Below are 21,424 nucleotides of genomic sequence, written 5' to 3' on the forward strand. Positions count from 1 at the left end.
GAAGAGTTCATAATGGAACCTGAAACAGGTCTGACGACAGAAGAACGCCAAGAACTCTTGAATGAAGAGCACCAAGAAACTCAGCGAGATATGTTTTCTTCTGAAAAAGAGAATTAATGCCGATATCTGTTATTAAAGATCCTTTGAAGAAGTGGGAGGATGCAGAACAACGGTCTTATAATGGCATCCAAACCAGGGGGAGGCTTGGGGATTTGTACAATTGCAATGCTATTAATTACTTACGAAATAACCTGAAGAGAGAAAACCCTCTTAGCGCCCACTGGGAGGAAAGAGTTAAAACAAAACAAAAAAAAAACCCCAGCAAAATTAAATAGCATTAATCCTCAATAAACAATCCTCCCTGCAAAATTTCAAAAATTGTCGACAAAAAGCACAGGAGTTATTAAGCTTCAAAGTGGGTGAACAAAATCGTGCCACACACCCAGACACGCACTAACATCCATACGTACAGAAAAATCCCCGAAGGGTTTTTGCATTTCTCGACGTTTCAAGATTCCGAGTCCAAAAATGTAAAAGTCATGGGGAGGGGTCATTTTTGATCGATCGCCATACTTTCCCTCTGTTATATATAACAGCCGGGAATGTAAAAAATATTGGGTAAATCTCAACCAAATTTGTTACACACACACTCCTTAGCATGCACTTTAAATTTTCGAAAAAATTACATTAAAATTCAGCCGCTAGAAAAAAATTTGGCGCTGTTGTCACCTTAATGTGAGCAATGTGTACTGTACTGTACTGTACGTTTGTAGAGAAGTTCGGCTGTGAAAGAAAGAACATTTAAAAACGGAAGACGTTTGAGGTTGTTGAATACAGTAGAGCATCGATTATCCGACCCCCCGATTAACCGTCACATCGGTTAACCGACCGTTCTAGTCGGCAAATTTCAAATGTCCGCTAGTGATGTGGCATTACAATATTTGGCTATGTCTTGGCTACTTTAATATTATTTTTGTTAAATTTTTGCGTGTTTTAGCTGGCATCAACGGCTCGACCATTGAAGGGAGGGCAGTATTTAAACGAGATTTAATTTTCTAATTATGAGTGGTTGTTTGTTTCGTGAGTAATAAAACAATTTAAAAATAATTTTTAACGATACAATAGCGACGATTATTATTTTAAAAAAAATTTGTTAGGCTAAACATCGAGCAAAATTCAACGCGAAGTTGGTTAATAGCGATATACTAATAAACTAATTACATGGGATATACTAATATCCTAATATACTCTACTAATAATGTATCTTTTCCCTTCTTTTCAGTTATCCGATTTTTTCAGTTATCCGACCAATCTGAGTCCCCAATTCAGTTGGATAATCGATGCTCTACTGTAATACTATCTACAGAGTATTTTCTCTTCACCAACTCTTTCATTATGATCACTCTGTATAACTACATTCTAATAAATACGAGAGTTTCAATATTTATTTTAAGCCCTTATTCCTTATTACATTTATTGATTGATTTGATTATTTTTCTAATTAAAAATTTCCAGGAATTTTTTATCATTCCAATATGTTCATTTTACGTGCTTTAGCTCACGACTTATACAGTCTATCTAAAAAAATACTATCCACATTCAGAATTGTGGACAAGTTAGCATCGGTTAAAAAAACTCTTTGTAACAGCTTCTTAACGAATAAAACTTTGCCAGAAACTTTTGAATTTCCTTCCCATCTCAATCAATCGCAACTAGGTGGAGTACGTGGTCAGAGTCACTAAATACCAAATACATCATTCAAAACAAGGATCTCCATATTTAAGCAATTTCAATATACTGTATATAGCGCTAAAACGCTGTTCATTTATTGTTTTAACCGGTTTAAAAGTGATTTAAAAATTTTCTTTAATTCACTTGAAAAAAATTTGGGATTCGGTTATCTGATGACCAGACACGAAACTCTCCTTTACGATGACTAATCATTCTTTTTAATACACTAAACATTAATAATGACGAGAAAAAATAAAGATGAGTAGGTTAAATTGTAAAAATGAATTCAACTAATTCCATATAATATGAAATGAGTTGTCAAACAAAACAAGCTGATCTCGCTCCAGTAGCCAGCAGTAATCACTCCTTCGTGTGTCTGTTCATTAGATACCAAATAAATTATAAGCTATGTCTTCATCACGTGTGACAACAATAATGTAATCTTCGAACATCATTTATTAACTTGATAAACATAAGTTTGATCCGATAGAGTACTTTTTCTTCCTATATTTTGTAACCACATCTTTCTTTTTTCCAAATTTTGGGTCCTTGAAAAAGTTTAGATAAATTGAAGCATTCTATAACAATATCAGGGCTCTTTTTTCATCTAAAACATTGAAATATACAGAGCACAACGAACGAAATTGAGCCTGCTGGCATGAACATGGCAAGAGTAGCAAGGAGGCACGAAGGAATGCGCTATTCTGTATAGGCCTATTTGTATATCAGGGTTTTGAACAGTGACCATAAGCAAAGGTTGGGGTCACTGACAACTTTTCCTTTTCCTCTGTTAAAATGGGTAAGAAGAAACATTACATTTAATGGTTTCCAGATGTGGAGAACGAAGGTACGGTAATGACATAAAGTGTGAAATTCATAGAAAAATTTTTTAAGAATAATTCCAAGCCTTTCCCAACAAGAAAAAATGGATTTAGGGGGCGTTGGAGTATGGTTAGGGAGCGGTGACTCGAAAAAGTTGGGGAATCACTGGGGTAGAGCTTAGAGTCACTGGAAGTAATTTCCGAGGTTGTGATTGATATTCAAAAATTAACCTGTTAGGAATGTACCAGATAGAAAGTAGGGATAAGAATGTAGGTAAAGTTAACGCAAAATTCTTCAGAAGATTCCTGGATTTAAGAAGTTACAAGTCATTTAGAAAATTCTTTACGCAAAATTGCTCTAAAATCTGTGAAAATGGCTTTTCTGAGATTCTCTTCTCTTACAAGACACATGCAAATGGCTTTTCTTAGATTCTCTTCTCTTGTAAGAGAAGAGAATCTAAGAAAAGCCATTTGCATGTGTTGCAGAAATAATTTAGGAACAAAAACTTAGGTCTGTTATCTGAGAAGATAACAGTACAAAATTCTTTTTACCAAAAAACTAAAAGTATTTTGTAACAAGGAGAAGTTCATAAATTGTGTCCGCATTTTCTTGAAATTTTTACTCTCACTTCTTCATTGTCCCAGTTTGTCCAAGTTTCATAATCTTCTCCCCTTTTCGGATTCCAACAAAACTCAACCACCCTCAAAACTTTTATACATTTTATCAGTGGCCGATTTAGCACTTGAGAGGCCCGAGGCGCAATTTAATTTTGAGGTTCCCGTCTAAATATTTTCGCTACCTCTTCACCCTATAGTGTGCGTTCTACGTGCACGTTTTTTACTCTGGTAGGCACTATACCGATGGTCCAAAAAAGGTGAGACATAGGGAAATAACATTAAAAATTAACTAATATAGAATTACAACTGCCTGGCTGTATTTTAAAAAGGTTACCGATGTTCAGATTGTATTATGAAAATTGAAATTTATTGGTACAAGAATTATTTTGTTTCAATAAGTAAAAGTGTTAAAAACGAAAGATCTAGTGTCGGGATATAAAAATCGTCTGGCACTCAGTTTTCCCGCGTTTTTATGAACGACCGTTGTCGCCATAGAAACGGCGATCAGACTATTTTGAAAACTCGACCGCTCATTGGTTAAAAGACATCAGACCATCGGCGGACGTCTTATAGAGCTGGTAAATGCTGATTGGTGGAATCCAATGCTGTTTCAATCCTATAAAAGCATTGAAGTTCTGGCGGGAAGTTCAGTTCGGCTTCGGACATTGGAAGTGAACTCACGCTGACCTTAGCTCGCCTAAGCTGTTTTAGAAGATTGCCTCGTCTTGTTGTGTTGTCGTGGACTTTGAATTTGTGCGTCGCAAGGTGCTTTTCGACGGACCTGTTGCAGTGGATGATTACCTCGAACTTTGTTAATATCTAATGTTTGTAATTCTTATATGTGAACTCTAATTGTAACTGTACATACGTTTATTTTCAATATACATTAAGTTTTAAATTTAACTGGCTTTGAAGTGTTTTTGAACTGACTTCTAGTAATCCATGGATATAAAAAATTATTTATTTTTAAATTTACTACTGATTTGTATTTAAAAAATCTAGTAATCTACGAATAATAAAAATTTATTTGTAAACAAGTAAAATGGCAAAGCCATTTTTGGGACGAGACTATGTTTATTAAACATTAAATATATATTGGAATATAATAATATCAATAACAATTTTTTTCGGAATATTAAAAACAAATACAGTAGAACCTCGATTATCCGCCCTAATTGGGGATTGGGGTTGGTCGGATAATTGAAAAGTCGGATAACCGAAAAGTATGAAAAAATCCATTATTAGTGTAGTATATTATTATATCCCATGTAATTAGTATATTAGTATATCGCTATTAACCTACTTTGCGTTGAATTTTCATCGATGTTAAGCCTAACAAAAATTTTTTAAAATAATAATCGTCGCTATTGTATCGTTAAAAATTAGAAAATTAAGCCTCGTTTAAATACTGGCTCCCTTTCATGGTCGAATGAGTGTTGCCAGCTAAAACACGTAAAAATAATATTAAAGTAGCCAAGACATAGCCAAATATTGTAGCGCCACATCACTAGCGGACATTTGAAATTTGCCGACTAGGACGGTCGGTTGATCGGGGGACGGATAATCGAGGTTCTACTGTACATCAGAACTATTCTCGCTTTAGCTTTAGCAAATTTATCAATTAGACTTTCATAATCTAATAGTATAATTACAGTATATCATTTTCTATAAACATCATAGACAAATGACTTAAATGGAGTTGAGATAAGGAATTTCTTAAATAATTATTAACTCTTTTACGAAGAAAAAAAATAATAATTAGATAACTTCTTTTAATTTTGAAAGCTGAATTTTGAGGTTCCTTTGATTTATGAGGCATCAGGCGCGCGCCTCGTGCGCTTGTTCAGAAATCCACCACTGCATTTTATTATTCATAAAGTGATAAACTGTATAAAATTTAATGAAATAAAACGGACGTCCATTGAAATTCAACCTCTTCCCTTCTCCTTGTCTGACTTGTCATAACCCCCTCTCTGCAGTGTGGACGTCATTTATGGACAGCCCCTAATCTCTTTTCGGAAACAATGTCAATCAATAAACGAAACTTTGATAACAATGAAGAGATTTTAGCAATGCACACTTTGTAAAAAGTAAAGCATATTTCAGTTGTTGTGATTAAACATTCCTTTACATTATTTAACATAAAAACTATCCATATTTCGCTATTTTTACGACATAAAAATCCCAACGTAGCGATAATAAATAAGCGATGATAGTTCTTATAATTATCCACAGAGGACACTCGACTACATGTGAATCGGAATTGTCCTCAATAACAGTAGAAGTTGCTGATAACAGTACTTTATTACCGAAAAGGTTAGTTTACATTATTCATTTCTATACATTGCATTTAAATAACTGAATACGTGACGTTACTCTATAAAATTTAGCGTAAATGTTTATTTTACACGCAAGTTCACATTTATAGATTATTTCAAGTCAAGTATAGTATTTTTGTTCTACTTTATTTCCGGTTTCGGTTTCGTTTTCGCTTTTCTTTTAGATAAAGAATAGATTCAGCAAAATAAAGCTTAAAAATGTCGAATTACTCCTTTACTTCTTTTAAATCCTCTGTAATAAAATATATTAATCGTACATTAATTTGATTGCGTAAGCAGAGAGTGTGCATATCAAATATCTTATCTCATGTAATGAATCAGATGAGAGAATTACTATCTTACTGTCTTTTACTATTTTTCTGTCTATTTTAATGGTCATTTCCATTATATGTAACAAGTTTAGCAATTTAGAAGTGAGAATAAATTACCATTTTTATTTATCAATTTTTGATTTGTTATATATGGGGGATACATAACAGATCAAACAGTTATGAATCCTGAAAATCCCAGCATAAGACAAATTTTCATAAATTGAAGATATAATTTACAATAGAGAAACCATTTAAGCATTTCTTGGATCTTCGGAAAACCATCTGGTTTTGTTAAAGCTCAACAGAAAGGCGAGAAAACAACATACCTATACATCTTAAATAAGTATTTGCTTAAATAAAGCACGTTCAAATAACAATCATATTTTTACATAAAGATACTAACTGTTAGAATAAATAAGAAATATTTCTGATAGTTTTATACAAAATTATTAATTTTCTCAAGGTTTGTTTGTTATCTTCTCTAATAGAGATGGATCTTCCGTCTTCGAAACGGCAAATTTACAATATGGCGCCGAGAAAATTAATAGCTTTCGATTCGAAAGTAAAGTGTACGTCATGTTGCATGTGATGTGCCAATGTTAAGGTAATTAGTTCAGTTTTGTCCAATAATGAATGAAAGTTTATCGATTGACATTTGTAGTTTCAGTAACTCTTACTGGTGCTCTGCATGTCAATAAATCACGTGATTGCAAATCGTTTTCCGAAAGGTAGTCAAAATTGAATTCAAAATTTAGTAACTTGAAATTGCGAATCAAATATTTAATTTGAGTAATGAAAAGAATAACCAAAGATTCTAAGAATTTTATTTTATTTAACATTTTAATCAGCATCAAGAAAATAATAATAAACCTTACATAAGTAAAAAGAAATTAGATTATAACATATATAGTTATATAGATAGAAATAGTTCGTTTAAATGAAAATTGCCATTATTGAAGTCCACCAGTGGCCAAGCGGTTCGGTTTCCTGAACACTGGTGGCCGATTGCAGAGACAGTTTACATTAAAAGAGGTTTATCAACGAACGGCCTATAGCCGTTGGCTGGCTGAACCGCAGTTTAAAATGCGTTGCAAAGACGACGATCGTCTATTTCTGACCGTTCTCTAAACGAACTTCGGGCAAAACATTGGCTCTTACTTACTTCGCTATTACTCCCCTGTTTTAGGAGTCGTTCGGCCAATCGGGTTATTTCATCGTGACGTTAGAAATGGTCGTCAGCTATATTCCGAAAGCTTCCAGAAATAAAATCTTAAGGCCGTCAAAATTATTGTTCGGCAATTAATGACAATCCTTTTCCATTTCAATATTTAATTTCGTCGCCAATACGATCTAAAATATGAACAAATCCATATTTAGAAAATTTATACCGAATTCGACATTCGTCTTCGGAATAGAATTTTAAGGAATTATTTCGACATCTTATTACTGTCGAAATGAATAATTTTAAATATTTTATTATTAATATTACTTTTTTTTATATCTATAAACAGATTTCTGTAATTATTAAAATTGTCTCTTTTGTTTAACAGTACAATGACTCGGAAATGCATTAACGTTTTATAACCGACACGATACTCGAATTGTAAATAAATGCATCTGATTTAAATTAAATTGAAGTTTTAAGTCTTCACCCATTTGAATGTCAAAATTGGAACATTTAAAACAAATTTAAAGTATCTAATTTTGTTGTTTTTGCACCGAGCAATTAATTAATGAATAATTTTGTCGATTCGTACCGTTTACAACATTTATCAAAGGAACGAAATCCGTTTTTATCTAAACTTTTCCACGAACAAAGCTACCACTCGAATTGAAAAGCCCTCTAAACCTGCTGTCCAGTGAGTCTAGAAAGTAGGTCAAATAACTTGTTTCTAATCGCTGTCGACATTGTGGCAGGCGAGAAACGCCGTCTCTGCAATGAAATTTTTCTGAACAGCGGTCTACCCGATCTGTAAACCGCCGTCGGCCTCTAAGCTTTGTCTCTGCAATCGGCCCAGGGAGTTTGGTCGTACGTTCGCGTATCGCCAGGACGGGCTGGCCACTTGGCGTTTTCTCATGTCTGTAATGCCTAAATAGGGGTCAGTTACCCTTAAAAGACCTCCCGGCAGGCATCAGCCAAGTGTTGCGTTTCTATAACTTAATAAAACAAAACAAAACAAGCCATTCTTTATTTGATGATATTTTTTTCAATCTGAGATTGGTAATTTCAATTTGTAGTCTTTAAGACTGACGTTTCTAAAGGTGTCGCCCTTTAGAACCCTTTTGCACATTACATATGCAAAGTTTTGAAAATTATTAAATATTTTTTATATAATTTATAAAAAAATAATACTTTCTAAACATTCATTGCGGCTACCTTGAAATCATCTCGTAGGTGACTGCATAAACTGCGAGTCACGGGTTCGCCATCTCAGATCTAAATAATACTTAATCTACGTCTTGAAATATAGAAAGAGACATTTTTCAAACAGTTTAAAAATCGGGACAGCATATTAAAAAAAGCAGGACTAACCCGCCCAATTCGGGAGTCTGGTCACTTTAGCTGACACCTTAATCGCCTCGGCCATTCGGCTATCAATCAACATGTAAAATGTCCGCTTGACATCGAATTAGCAGTTGTGGTTCTTAACGGTAAATGTTAGACTTAATAATTAAGCTATAAATAACATTAGTATATAATATACTGTATAAGCAACGCAAAATATATTTTTAAAGTAAATATAGTTTTGAAGAAAAAATAATAAATATAAACATGGCCGACGGTATTACAACGGAAACAAAGTATTGTTAAACGTTGCAATTTTATATTTTTTATATTTAATTAAATATAGTTTGTTGGGCTGCAATTTTCAAATTGCTGATTTATACATTCCTACCGTCGTCCCTCTGTCCGTCCATCCTTCGTTATTCACGAGAACGGAGTTAGATAGATGAAAATCGAGACCAGATATGAAAAGCTTAGGACAGGAGGTCCGATTAACTACTGACTTCCGGTCTGGACAATAAGTCACGTGAGTTAAATTCAAACATTTTTACCTTACTATATAGAGCGATAAATTTGGCATAGAATTGATCCTTAGGATAAATTGAGATCAATAATATATCATTCGACCTCTAAGATATTTTATTTTTCACGTGACAGAAATCGCACATTTTCTGTCACGTGAAAAATAAAATCACAGATTCAGAATTTCACATTCAGCATCAAAATTCATATTTATTTTTAAATTAAAATATGATTAAAAATTGCAGTCCAGCATTGTGACGCTGTCACAATAATCTAGTTATTATAATATTTGGGCTATATAAAATAATATAATTTATTATTATTTTTTTTTAAAGTAGAAATGGCTTCTTGGCAGTCAGAAATTAAGGCTATTTCCAATTCGCTAAAACATATTTTAGAATTCAGTGACTTCTCAGACGTGACTTTTACCTTTGGAGATCCACCTAATCGGAAAAAAATCAAAGCTCATAAATTAATTCTGGCTATGAGGAGTGATGTATTTCAAAGTATGTTTTATGGATATTTACACGAAAAAGATAGAGAAATATTTATAACAGATATAAAAGAAAATATTTTCGAATTTATGCTAAAGTAACGTATTCCTAATTTAATATTACTGTATGCCTTTTATGTTATATTCAAATTAAAAATTTTTTAAAATAATATTTAGATATATATACACTGACGAATTACAATTGGAATCACCTGAGGAAATTATCCAAGTCTACTATGCAGCTCACAAGTATCACATTCCTCAACTTATGTATTTGTGTAGAGAAAAGATTCAATCGAAACTTAGTGGGAATAATGCTTGTGAAATTTTTCAAGTGGCTCTACTTCTCGAAGACGAAACTTTGTTAAATAAATGCGAAGCGATAATTCCGAGATATACAAAAGAAGTATTGGAATCAGAATCGTTCGTAAAACTTTCCGCCGATGCATTAAAATATCTAGTTCAGCAGAATAAATTAAATGTTTCATACGAATCAGATATATACAAAGCAATATTAAAATGGGCCAAATATCAGGTGAGTGATGACACCCAGCAACAGTCAATAGAAGAGGAAGAGGAAGAGAATGAAGAAGAGTCGTTGAATAAAAACGTCAATACTCAAAAAGAAAACTGTAAGCAAATTAGATCTTTGATGATTGCTTTCCTCCCATATATTAAGTTTCTCAGTATGAATTTAGAAGAGTTTTTTAAATTGCCTGATTTGCTAAAAATATTTTCGAAAAAAGAAATTGTACACGTAGCCATGAATATTATAAAACCTAGAGAAGTTCCTTTACCGTTTTGGTGTAGTGAGGAAAGAAAAAAATAAGTGAAAAGTTTTTTGTATTAAAATTCATTAAAAATCATGAAATAAAAACTTTGTTTTCCTTGTAATATTTATTTAAATTTAAGTAGTATCTGATGCACTGACTTGTGATCTAGATAGTTGGGATTCAATTTTCTGGAATAAGCAAAGAAATATTTTTCAATAATAATAAATAATTCAAATATCAAGTTCGATGGACTGTAATTGGGCAAATCATTCAGTACCGGAGTTTGAAGCCCGCATTTGTGTCGAGATTGACTGGAAGTTGAGGGACTGAAGCCGATTTATTCCACACCCCTCTGCCTAAAGAACTCAGGCACAGCTTCCTCATCCACATAAGTCTCAGAAACCGCTAACATTTATGTTAATAGAAATAATGGCAGCTTATGCCCACAGTTGCAAGCTTCGATTCTAGGAGACTCGTCCATCGTCTGACTTGCCTATAATATTACAAGGCATTTTCTAAACGCATTATTTAATAAAGCAGTTAATTAAAAATTGTAAAATATAAGATTTAATGTTTTAAAATAAAATTTAATTAAAAAATTACGTAAACACAAATGGATACGTAAATTATATTAATCCGTAAACACGATAAAAACTTAATATATAATTAAAATTAATTGTTCTCAACGTGTAGACAAAAGTTTTTTTTATATTTTTAGACTAGGAGAGAAAGTAAAGAAACCATACTAGACAAAATAAGGTTTCTTTACTAATAAGGCACAATAAGGAATACTTTACTAAAAACAAAATAAATAAATTAAATTTATCTTATTAATTTTTTCTACTAGTCATTTTTTGGTGAAACAGCATTAATTATGTATATCGTGTGTTGTTCCAATCCTCCACACAAAAAATTTTTTTTTATCAATCTGCAAAAGGATACCACTAAAAATCTGTTGGCCGTTACTCTTGTAATGGTTTTTCTCGGCGTGCCTTTATCATGCTACCTGCATTTCTTTCACAAAAACAAATATTTACAAAAACCCGAATAAACAAATATTTTACGCTTTCAATTGTATCATAAACACAACACTGGCAATCCGACTGGGATCAAATCATGCAGCATGTCACCCATAACTTTATCCCTGACTTACAGCAGTACCTTGCTATAAGGTGGTACACCCCTGACTTCTATGTCAATCAAATTTTAACCGGACATGGGAAATTTGCTAATTACCTTGCGAGGTTTGCAAATGGCAACACTGATGTATGCCCCGTGTGCAACGTCAGGGATGGTCCAGAACACTACCTGTACAACTGCATAATTTTTGAAAGNCTTATTAATTTTTTCTACTAGTCATTTTTTGGTGAAACAGCATTAATTATTTTTACTCTGTATAAAAGTATTTCTATCATATTTTTAATTTTATTGTGAAGAAGCTATGCAAATTTTCTCGTAATCGTTATGCAAATTATCAGCATTCGCCTTGTAAGTGTGAAATTGACGTACAGGATATAATAAATTTTTAAAAAATTACATCGGATTATTTCGAAGAATATCATACATTTAAAATGGCCTCAGAGTAAGTAATACTATTTTAATTACTTTTCTCCCTTCAATAATATGTTCATTTAAATCTTAGTATTTATGAATGAGTAAAAATTTTCTAATACATAATATAATAATAATACTATAAATACTTGTGTTTAATAATGAAAACGTCTTTATAATTCCCACACATTTCTATTAAAAAATAAAGACTACGCCTAAAATAATAATAATAATAGTACTGATTATTTAAAACGCGCAGACTGCATTAAATTTTTTTCCCTAATCGCAGTTACATATTTACAATTAATTTACAGTGACGATACAACTGTAACAATCCTAACACGTGATGGAATAGTAATAGAAGTAGACAACTCCATGCTTTGTAAAGAAAGTGAGACATTTCTTCACATTCTGGCATCTGATGATTACGATGGAAGATCTAGAATTCGAGTGAAGGAAGATTATAAACGTTTTTCAACTTTGATTAAGTTCGTAAATTATGAGTAATTTGATCATACTTTGATGCTTAGTTATATTTCATGCTTTTAATTCTGTTTTTGATTCTTAAATCTGTTTTTATTACTTTAATGATTATTTCATTCTATGGGTATTTCCAGGTTTTAGTTATGATGATAAGTAAATTAGGCTATTATAACAGACTCTCCTAAATCATTTTAACTTAAAAATTAAAATGTAATGACGTAGGCCTACCGTGTGTAATTAAATATTAATCACATCCAGATTTTATTATGTATATACAGTATTAATGTTAATTACACTTGCTTTAGCCAAAATGCTTCAGAAACTAAACCAAAATGAATCTTACTAATTTGAGGATGCTGAATATGAACTTGGTAATAAAAATTTACAGTTGGCTTTAGTGTTAAATATTTGATTAGCAACTACTTTGACGTAACGTATTTTTCTGTATCGAGGAAAAGGTTCTTATAGTTACTTACATGTTTCATAAAGAACAAACTCAAAAATTGGATTCCTCTTAAGGCAGACGCGTAGTAATTCATGCTTTTAGTGGGTCAAATGGACCATTTGTTGGGCAATAAAAACCATATATGTTTTGTACATTACTAATCTTCGCAAAACGCACTGGTAAATATTTGTTTTTCATTTTAAGGTGATTTCTGTTTCTCACAGGGCTCAAGTTTAATGAGCCACTCCCATTCTTACAGATATGTCTTTAAATAATTGTTTTCTTGAAAACACAACTTTCATCAAAACAGTGTTGGAAAAATTTCAGAATAACAAAAGTTAGGAGAGAGAGATTCATCAGTGGCGTATAAACGATAGTATGTATATAGCAAAATTGTGCAAAGTGACACACGGATCTGGTTGAATAGAAAACAGATTCTAAAATTTCAATGAATGACTTTATCTTGTTTAATTTGGAAAAAAAGGAAACTGAAAAATCCATCCACGTTCTCTCCATGTTCGGCAATTTCTGGAAAATTTTCATTACCGGGCAATTTTGCTTGGTGATTTTGTCAAGCGAGACTTTAGTTGTCATGTTTACTTTGTGGGATCAGTAAACTTGTACACATAGTTCTAGTCGCTCTTTTTTCCAGTTTATCCACAAGTGAGCATAGTTTGAGAAAATGACCCACAAGTATATGAATAATGTGGACATTTTTTATTATTATATTTGGGGAAAATTGATGTTTGCTACCAAAAAACGAAATATCACGCCTCTAGTACATACAGCATATCATCTATACTGTGGTTATAAGATCTGTGATTATGATGAAGCATGGGTCCAAAAATGTTGCAACCATTATGCAACAATAATTTTTTGAACGCTTCTTTCTTTCGGTCATTGACAATGCCTTTTTCTTATTTCCACTCCAAGGAGGAAACTCGAAGATCACGAACTGTATATAGTGTATTTTATTAAAATTGTATTAGTTTTGGAAACCTTAGATATTTATTTTAATATCATTTTCGAATTCAGCACGTCAAAATCATTAGTAATCGGCCGATTTCGTTTCTGAAGCAAAGAATGTTCTTAAAATTTGTAGATCAGTGTAATATTTATTATTAATTGGATTAAATGGTTTTCTTTTTTAAAAATCGACTTTTTAAAAATTTTTTTGCTAATGAACATTTTTAAAATTAACCTAAAGAATTTTAAATACTTTTTTAAAATGCATTTTCGCAGTCAATATTTTTTTAAAATAATTCATTTTAATTCTCTGTATTAATAATGGATTGGATTCTGTATCTTTTGTTGTTATTGTTTTTAGATTCTATGTTTTTAACTGTAAATATGCGCTTTTTTGATTTTTATATTAATATTCTTGTTCTTATTTGAAGTACTGTACTATAATACGTATATTGTTATTCCGAAGTTTAAATATTCTAACTTATAATAAAACATTGGAATTTTATTCTCTCAATATTTTAATGTATTTTAATATAAATTTATATTAGAAATAATTTTTTATATTATGCCTAATAAAATTTAAGTAATATTTATATCTTATTTCGCACAGTTTTATGAAAGGAAGAGCAATAGAGATAAGAACATTTCATGACGCATTTGAAATTTATAAACTCTGCAAAAGGTATAAAATCAAACTGTTGGAAGAAGATTCAAAGAACTACATCATGGCATCAAGTACAGAATTCATAACAAAAATTTATGACGCTGCCGTAAGATTCGGAGATTTGGAATTTGAATATTATTGCTGGAAACAGTTTCGAAAATTTACCGATCAACGTATTAGAGGAGAAGACTTTATTTATTCGGGAAAGAAAACAATCGAAAGATTTGTGAATTGTCCGATTTACTCCAATTTATCTGAAGTCTCCTTGTTTAGGGGATTGTATGAATGGGCTAGAATGAGAGTTTTAAACAATGGCTTTCTCCCAGAAGCCAAACTTATTAGATATGAAATGGAACCATTTCTATCTAAGATAAGATTCTTGAGTATGACGCGCGAAGAAATTGAAGAGATTGTTCAGACAAAAATATTGAAGGATAATGAAATAGAAGAAATAATGTCTAAAACTATTTCCCCCATAACATCCTTACCTGCCAGTATATGTCAAAATGACAAGAAGAGAACGCTTCTCGAATATTCCAATTTATTTCGTTACTATAATAAGCATGGGTATCCTAAAAGTCTGGAACGATTACTGACTAAAAAGGATATGTTCTTTTGCGAATTATCAGTTACGTCAAGAGCTTTCCCACTTAAATTTCTTCTTCCTATAAATCATTGTAATCCAGCTATGCTTTTAGTTAATATAAATTTTTACAAGTTAAAAAAACTAAAAACGATTCACCTAGTCTCCACAACTGGACATTCTTCCCAAAATGGAGAGATAAATCTATATTCTCCTGTTATAGCTTTAGAAAGTGCATCTCATTATTTAATTACAGTAAAATTTTCTCCTAATATGATTGATCCTGAAAATAAAATTACTATAATGAGAACTGCTCAGTATTATATTAAACCAGATGATACCTTCGAAGAATGCTCGAATAGATTATGTTTATTTACGGAATTATATTTTTAGTCCGACAATTATTATATTCTAATTTACTAATCTAACTACTTATTGCTGAAACATATATTAAATGTACGTTTTTTTTTTTTGAAATAAAATCATGCAATGTGGAATTTAATAGTTCTTCCTCTAAAAATTTCGAATTATGTATTGTTTTTTATTCCTACAAATTTGTTTACTGAAAAATAAATGTATTCGTTTCAAAACTCTCTATTCTCAATATTGACTCTTTCTGGGCTGCAATTTGAAAAAAATTGTAGACCTAAAATTTCCACTGTCGGCTGTCTGTCCTTCATTAATCTCGAGAATGGAGTTAGATAGATGAAAGCCAAGATCAGATACGGAAAGATTAGTGGAAAGAGAACCTCGAGAGAAAAAGTATGATGTACAGGGGCAAAACGCTACTAATTTGAGGTGGAGAGCATATATTTTAAATAAATTTTAAAAAGTATGATTAAAAATTGCAGGTCGGCATTATGACGACGTCACAATGAATAATTGTTTATTGGTATTTTTTAAAATAACATCTCAAGAAATGGCGTCACACACTATTTAACTTTGAGATGGTGTCAAAGTGGTTTTTAAAGTTAAATATGTTTACACGGAGAATTTTTTTTTATCATAATTCAACAAAAATACTCCTTATAAACTTTTTAATTAATAAGAAAAGCTTAAATTCTAGTACAGTTGAAAATTATCGGATTTCCTAATGGTCACCCTAGCCTCCTGTTGGAGTGCCAAGAAAGCGAAGTAAGAGAGCCCTTGACAAGTTTTTCTCATTTCGAGCGTGTTTGTTCGATGTTTCTAATAAGTAATATTTTATCTAATAATAATGCAAAGATCGGAAAGTACAATATTTGATAATTAGAAGAGTGCACAACTGCCACAGATGCCGGGCTAAAAAATTTTGCATGGTTCTTGATAGGATATTTTTATACAATGAAAAATATATTAATGCTCAATATAATACTGCATAGTGAATTTTATTATATACGTATGATTTTTTCACTTAATTTTCATATAGTTTTACTACATCTTGGAAAATATTTAAAATATACATTTTAGTGAACACTACTGTAAAACTATACGCAGCAAAAAAAATATTATTATAATCTATAAAAAGCTAGAAATGATGTTTCTTCCTTACATGAAAAAATACCAGTAATTATATTAAAATTTAATCTGCTCTGGCAGTTAATTGACCTAAGAGCGTTTCTTATTTTTGATACGAGATAAAGTAAGTTCTGATGTTTCAGCGAATTGTTTTCCAATCTCCGACTCATTTTAGAACTAAAACATACCGCTTTAAATGCGTAAGAAATAATTATATTGACTGCACGTTTCTTATACTTATAATTATGAATGAAAATAATAAAAACAAATAAAAATATAATAAAACTAGCAGATAGGTCCGGCGTTGCTCGTGCAAAAAGTAACAATAGCAAAGATTAATTAAGATTATTACGTTATAGTCAACCTTACCCGTTTTCACACAATGAAAGAATTGGGTCCCCCTGTTTCCAGACTAATTAGAGAATTTTTAGATGGGTCTAAAAATATGTTCAATTTCCCGCAAAAACGAAAAAAACTGCATCTGCGTCTTGCATGTCGCTTTTTCTTAACACTTCCATTGTTATGTAACGCTTCCATTGTTGATGGAAGTGTTAAGCCTTAAATCCTGTCTCTCTCCCCCGTGGGGAAGAATTTCAAAAAATCCCTTCTTAGTGTGCGTTCCCGTGACGTACCCTAACCATGTACCAAATTTCAACTTTCAACTCCTAACCGTTTGGGCTCTGCGCTTATTATTATTATTATTATTATTATCATCATTATCAACCCGTCTCGATTATATATATAGATTCTTAGAACACATTATTAATAATCCAACAACGAGTTGCTCAACTTTCCGGGCACGCTCATTTAGAACTACGTGTGACGCCATCTGTTATATTTTATTAAACTTTTTATAATTATTATAAAATGGCAAATGCTTAATTTTGAGGATAGAGATGAGTTTTATAAAAATTTGTAAATGTTAATAACGAGTAAAATCTTCATTAAAGTCTACCCTAATCGAGATATGACACACGACTACCCTTTATTTCCCCATCTCTTGACCTCTAACCACCAAAATTTGGACCCGGGATCGAATCCGGACGGGTCAAGGAATTCCCAGAAATTTTTCGGGGGTTGGTCCGATTGGATATGTTGACCTCCATCCTCACCACCCAGTTGTCCTATTATGGCCCCGGCCGAACCCATAATGGGCATGCTAAATGAGGCCCTCAGTGTCCACAGGGCAAAAAGAGTTAGAAAAAACCCACCAAAATTTAATAGCATCAATCCCTAGTACACAATCCTCCCTGAAAAATTTCAAAAATTTTCGACAAAAAGCACAGGAGTTAAGCTTTAAAGTGGGCGAATAAAATTGCACCCATACTCACATACATACAGAAAAAAACTTGCCCACCAATGACCTAGTGATAAAACCACTGAACACTGGTCGTGGGTTCGCGCTTCACCAATAGGCTGGCCACGGGGAGTTTTTCGGGTTTTCTTTACGTTAGTAACACCTAAATGGTAACTTTATGGAAACTGGCAATAAAAGGGCCAGTTTTCCATAAAAAACCTCCCGGGAGGCATTTCCCCTCGGCAGGTTGCCCATGTGTCGCATTGCCTTAAAATAATAAAACTAAAAAGAGAAAAACCCCAATTCTTTTTCGTTCTTGCATTTCTCGAAGTTTCGAGGTTCCGAGTCCAAAAATGCAAAAATTGTAAAGGGTCATTTTTTAACCAATTGCCATACTTTCCTCTGTTATATATAACAGAAATGGGAAAGTAAAATTTGAAATGTAGTATTTATGTTCTATAGATTGTTAAAAAGTTATTATAACTACAATACGGTTTGAAATAAAGGTTGTTTTTTTTAATTCTCCTCTCTGTGGGGACTAAACGGTCCTGTTTCTTAGCAAGCCCATCATGAGTTCGGCCAAGCTCATAATGGGGCAGGAGGTGTGGGACGGGGCCCACTTATCCAGACTGGCTACTCCCCGAAAAATTTTTGGGATTTTTCGGCCTCTCAGGATTCGATCCCGAGTCCTCCAGAACTGCTTTCCTAAACACGCCATCCAGCCTTTATTAGGCTGGATGGCGTGTTTAGGAAAGCAGTTCTGGGGTTTGTACTATCACGTTTCCGACCGGATTTAAGTCGTAATGTCATCTGAAACGTTTCGAGAGCAAAATAAATCGTGGTTTAGAAAACAGAAAATTCAATTTGATCTCGGCGCGGAATCGTGGTTTAGAAAATTGAGAAAACTCAATTTTCTAAACCACGATTTATTTTGCTCTCGGCAAGGCGACACATGGGCAACCTGCCGAGGGGAAATGCCTCCCGGGAGGTTTTTTATGGGAAACTGGCCCTATTTAGGTGTTACTAACGTAAAGAAAACCCGAAATTTTTGACAAATGGAAGTTTGCGCATTGCGTTAGAACTAATAACTGATAAGAACTGATCAAAAGCTTATAAGGAGGAGTTTAACGTCGCTGTTTTTACTCCGATAAATGCAATACTGTAATTATAAACCAAATTAATCATTAACGTTCCTATTATTATGACAACGGAGACACGCAATTTAAAGAGATATTAGAATGTTAAACATGCAACTAGAATACGGTTATCCATATTTACAACCTAAATTCGAAATTCGGGATAACATTTTCCTTAAGCTTCAAAGTGGGTGAACAAAACCGTACCTTTTTTGTCATTTTTAAAATAATTTGATTGAGGTTTACAGGTATGTAACTTGCTAAGCAGTTCCTCCGTTACAGATGAAGTTTGGATAAACCTGCTAACCTAATAATATGAACCAGCCGGCCGGATGGTCGAGACGGTTAAGCCGCCAGCCTATTCTTTGTGGACCTGGTATCAAATTCGGGCGGGTTGAAAAACTCTTAACATTTTTTCCGGGGTAGTCGGTCTTGTCTCGGTGTCTTTGGATATATGGGCCCCCTCTCACCATACTGTCATCCCATTACGGGTGTCCGTATGGTGAGGGAAGAATCCTCTTAGTGGCCACAGAACAGAAAAAAATTTAAAAACTAGTGTGAACCGGTCCCTAAATGCTTCTATTAATATTTCTGCAGCCATTTTGCATCTGAAAATTATAAGAACATAGTCATTGATTTCGAAGTTTGCGTATATGTTTAACAGTATACAGAATCCAAAGAAATTACAAAATTAATTTTGTGATTTTTCTTTTGATATTTGTACTTTTCAATGTAGAAAAACTAAATTTATAGTTGAAAGTAATTGAATATAAAATTCATATAATATCAAATATGTGAGTTAATTTATAACTAATTCAATAATCGACTAAAGCTTTTGACATTATTTGAATAATTTCAGACATTTTGTAAGTAAACTAGATTTAATTTTAAACTTTAGAATGATTACTAAGAGATTCTCCAATGAGTTTAATAAGATGGCACATGTTTTAATACGTCATATTTCTGCAAAATAAAAAAATAAAAAAGAAGTTAAGCCGAAATATAAAATATGTAATACAGTATAAGTTTACAGTTGCGGTTATACAACTGTGATAAAAAATATTTTTAAATAATACAAATGAATTATAGTTTTTAAAGTTTTATTTAAAATGTAAATACGCAAGCAAAAATGTATGCAAATTTTGCAAAAGGACGTAAAACATAAAGTAATGTAATTTCAAGCTAAACTTTTTAATGTATTTCATTGGAAATATTAAAGTGAATCGAAATATTTTTATATAAAATATTTTCTAAAAAATGGATGAGTAAGTAACTTAGTTTTGTTCTTCGAAAACATTTATTAATTATCTCGAAATTGTTATTTGTATGTTAATTTAAATATTGTTATTTTAATTTTTTATTTTCGAAATCTTAACGTTTTATTAAAAGTTGTTTTTAAAAATTATATTATTTAAAATGTTTATAAAACATTCAAAATTCTCCATAAGTGTTATTTCCACAATTAACTTTTATTTTATTATTTTAGTAGGAACGAAACGATAATGATTTTAACTAGTGATGGAAAAGAAATAAAAGTAAACAAATCTTATCTTCGTGACAAAAGCGAGATATTTCGTCAAATGTTAGCAAATAATAGAATATCGAGAATCAGAGTGAAAGAATGCCACAAAAATTTCTTAACTTTACTCAAGTAAGTGGTTTTTTCATATTTCACTATCATAAAAATTCATAAAATTTTTATTATAGTGTCTAGCTTTACTTATCATAAAAGCATATAACATATCTGCGCAAATTCATATGAAACATATGTTGCGTTTGGATGTGTTTTATTGTCGTATGTGGGGCATGCATATGAGTTTGAATATACTGTATATTATACATCTTACTACGTAGTGTTTTTCAAATGTGAAACACTATACAGTAAGATGTACAATAAATTCATTCACATTAGTTCAGGAAATATATTAAAATATGAGGAAATTTGAATATATTTTGTATTAGTGTTTTACAATAGAAGAAAATCTACTGTATATAAATTGAAAAAGTAAGATGTAAAACAAATATTAAAGCATTTCTTATTCATTTTTGAATTTTATTTGTTAAGTCAAAAAAAAATGCAGCTTATACAAATTATTTATTTATTATTAGTTTTAGTTTTTCTAGTTATTAGTNGGACGACAGTGGAATTTATAGGACTAAAATTTTTTCAAATTGCAGTCCAAAAATCAAATATAGTCAACCATAATACCATTAGAATTAAGCAATTCTGGCAAACTTCAAACACTTAGTTTGGATACCTACCAAAAAATAATAAATTAAATTCTCTATCGATTGTTTTTGATCTCAAAATCACTTCGTTCAGCAGGCACTCTTTTCATCATTGATCAGTCTACTGATGTGATGGAGATTTGCTGGTTAAACTCTACTTCAGGGTTTTTATGAATTTGAGTAATTGCCTTCTGATTGGCAAGTTATTCTTCATTTTAAGATGTTAGATTGCTCCGTAAGTTTAATTCAACTTACATTGCTCCAAACAATTAAAAATGTTTACATTGTTGTTAAAAATATCGTACGTTAACTATACATATAATTACTTTTATTGTTAGTTTGAAATTAAATTAGTCTGTATAATTACATAAATAAAAATTTATATTATATACTGTATATATTTATTTTGCAATGAATTAGTGCATATATATATGTATAATATATATATATAATATACAT

At 31.7% G+C, this 21,424-nt stretch overlaps 2 protein-coding genes across 2 annotated transcripts in view; both read left to right on the forward strand.

Annotated features, from left to right (window-relative positions):
* Window positions 1-5,411: 5,411 nt before the first annotated feature.
* Window positions 5,412-21,424, forward strand: part of LOC111639640 — a 19,920-nt gene continuing 3,907 nt past the window's right edge. Inside the window, exons 1-5 of the mRNA XM_023385540.1 lie at window positions 5,412-5,486; window positions 9,187-9,439; window positions 9,519-10,169; window positions 14,170-15,123; window positions 20,226-20,387. Coding sequence (XP_023241308.1) covers window positions 9,189-9,439; window positions 9,519-10,169; window positions 14,170-15,123; window positions 20,226-20,387 — 2,018 coding nt within the window. The 5' untranslated portion in view covers window positions 5,412-5,486; window positions 9,187-9,188. The remainder of the gene's footprint in view (window positions 5,487-9,186; window positions 9,440-9,518; window positions 10,170-14,169; window positions 15,124-20,225; window positions 20,388-21,424) is intronic.
* Window positions 11,516-15,711, forward strand: LOC111639644. The gene is made up of 3 exons (XM_023385547.1): window positions 11,516-11,696; window positions 11,980-12,153; window positions 14,170-15,711. The coding sequence occupies exons 1-3, from the start codon at window positions 11,686-11,688 to the stop codon at window positions 15,197-15,199; spliced, it is 1,215 nt and encodes a 404-aa protein (XP_023241315.1). The 5' UTR covers window positions 11,516-11,685; the 3' UTR covers window positions 15,200-15,711.

This window comes from Centruroides sculpturatus, unplaced genomic scaffold (assembly GCF_000671375.1).
Source record: "Centruroides sculpturatus isolate CEXI.00-Female unplaced genomic scaffold, Cexi_2.0 scaffold1179, whole genome shotgun sequence".
Classification (NCBI taxonomy): Eukaryota; Metazoa; Arthropoda; class Arachnida; order Scorpiones; family Buthidae; genus Centruroides; species Centruroides sculpturatus.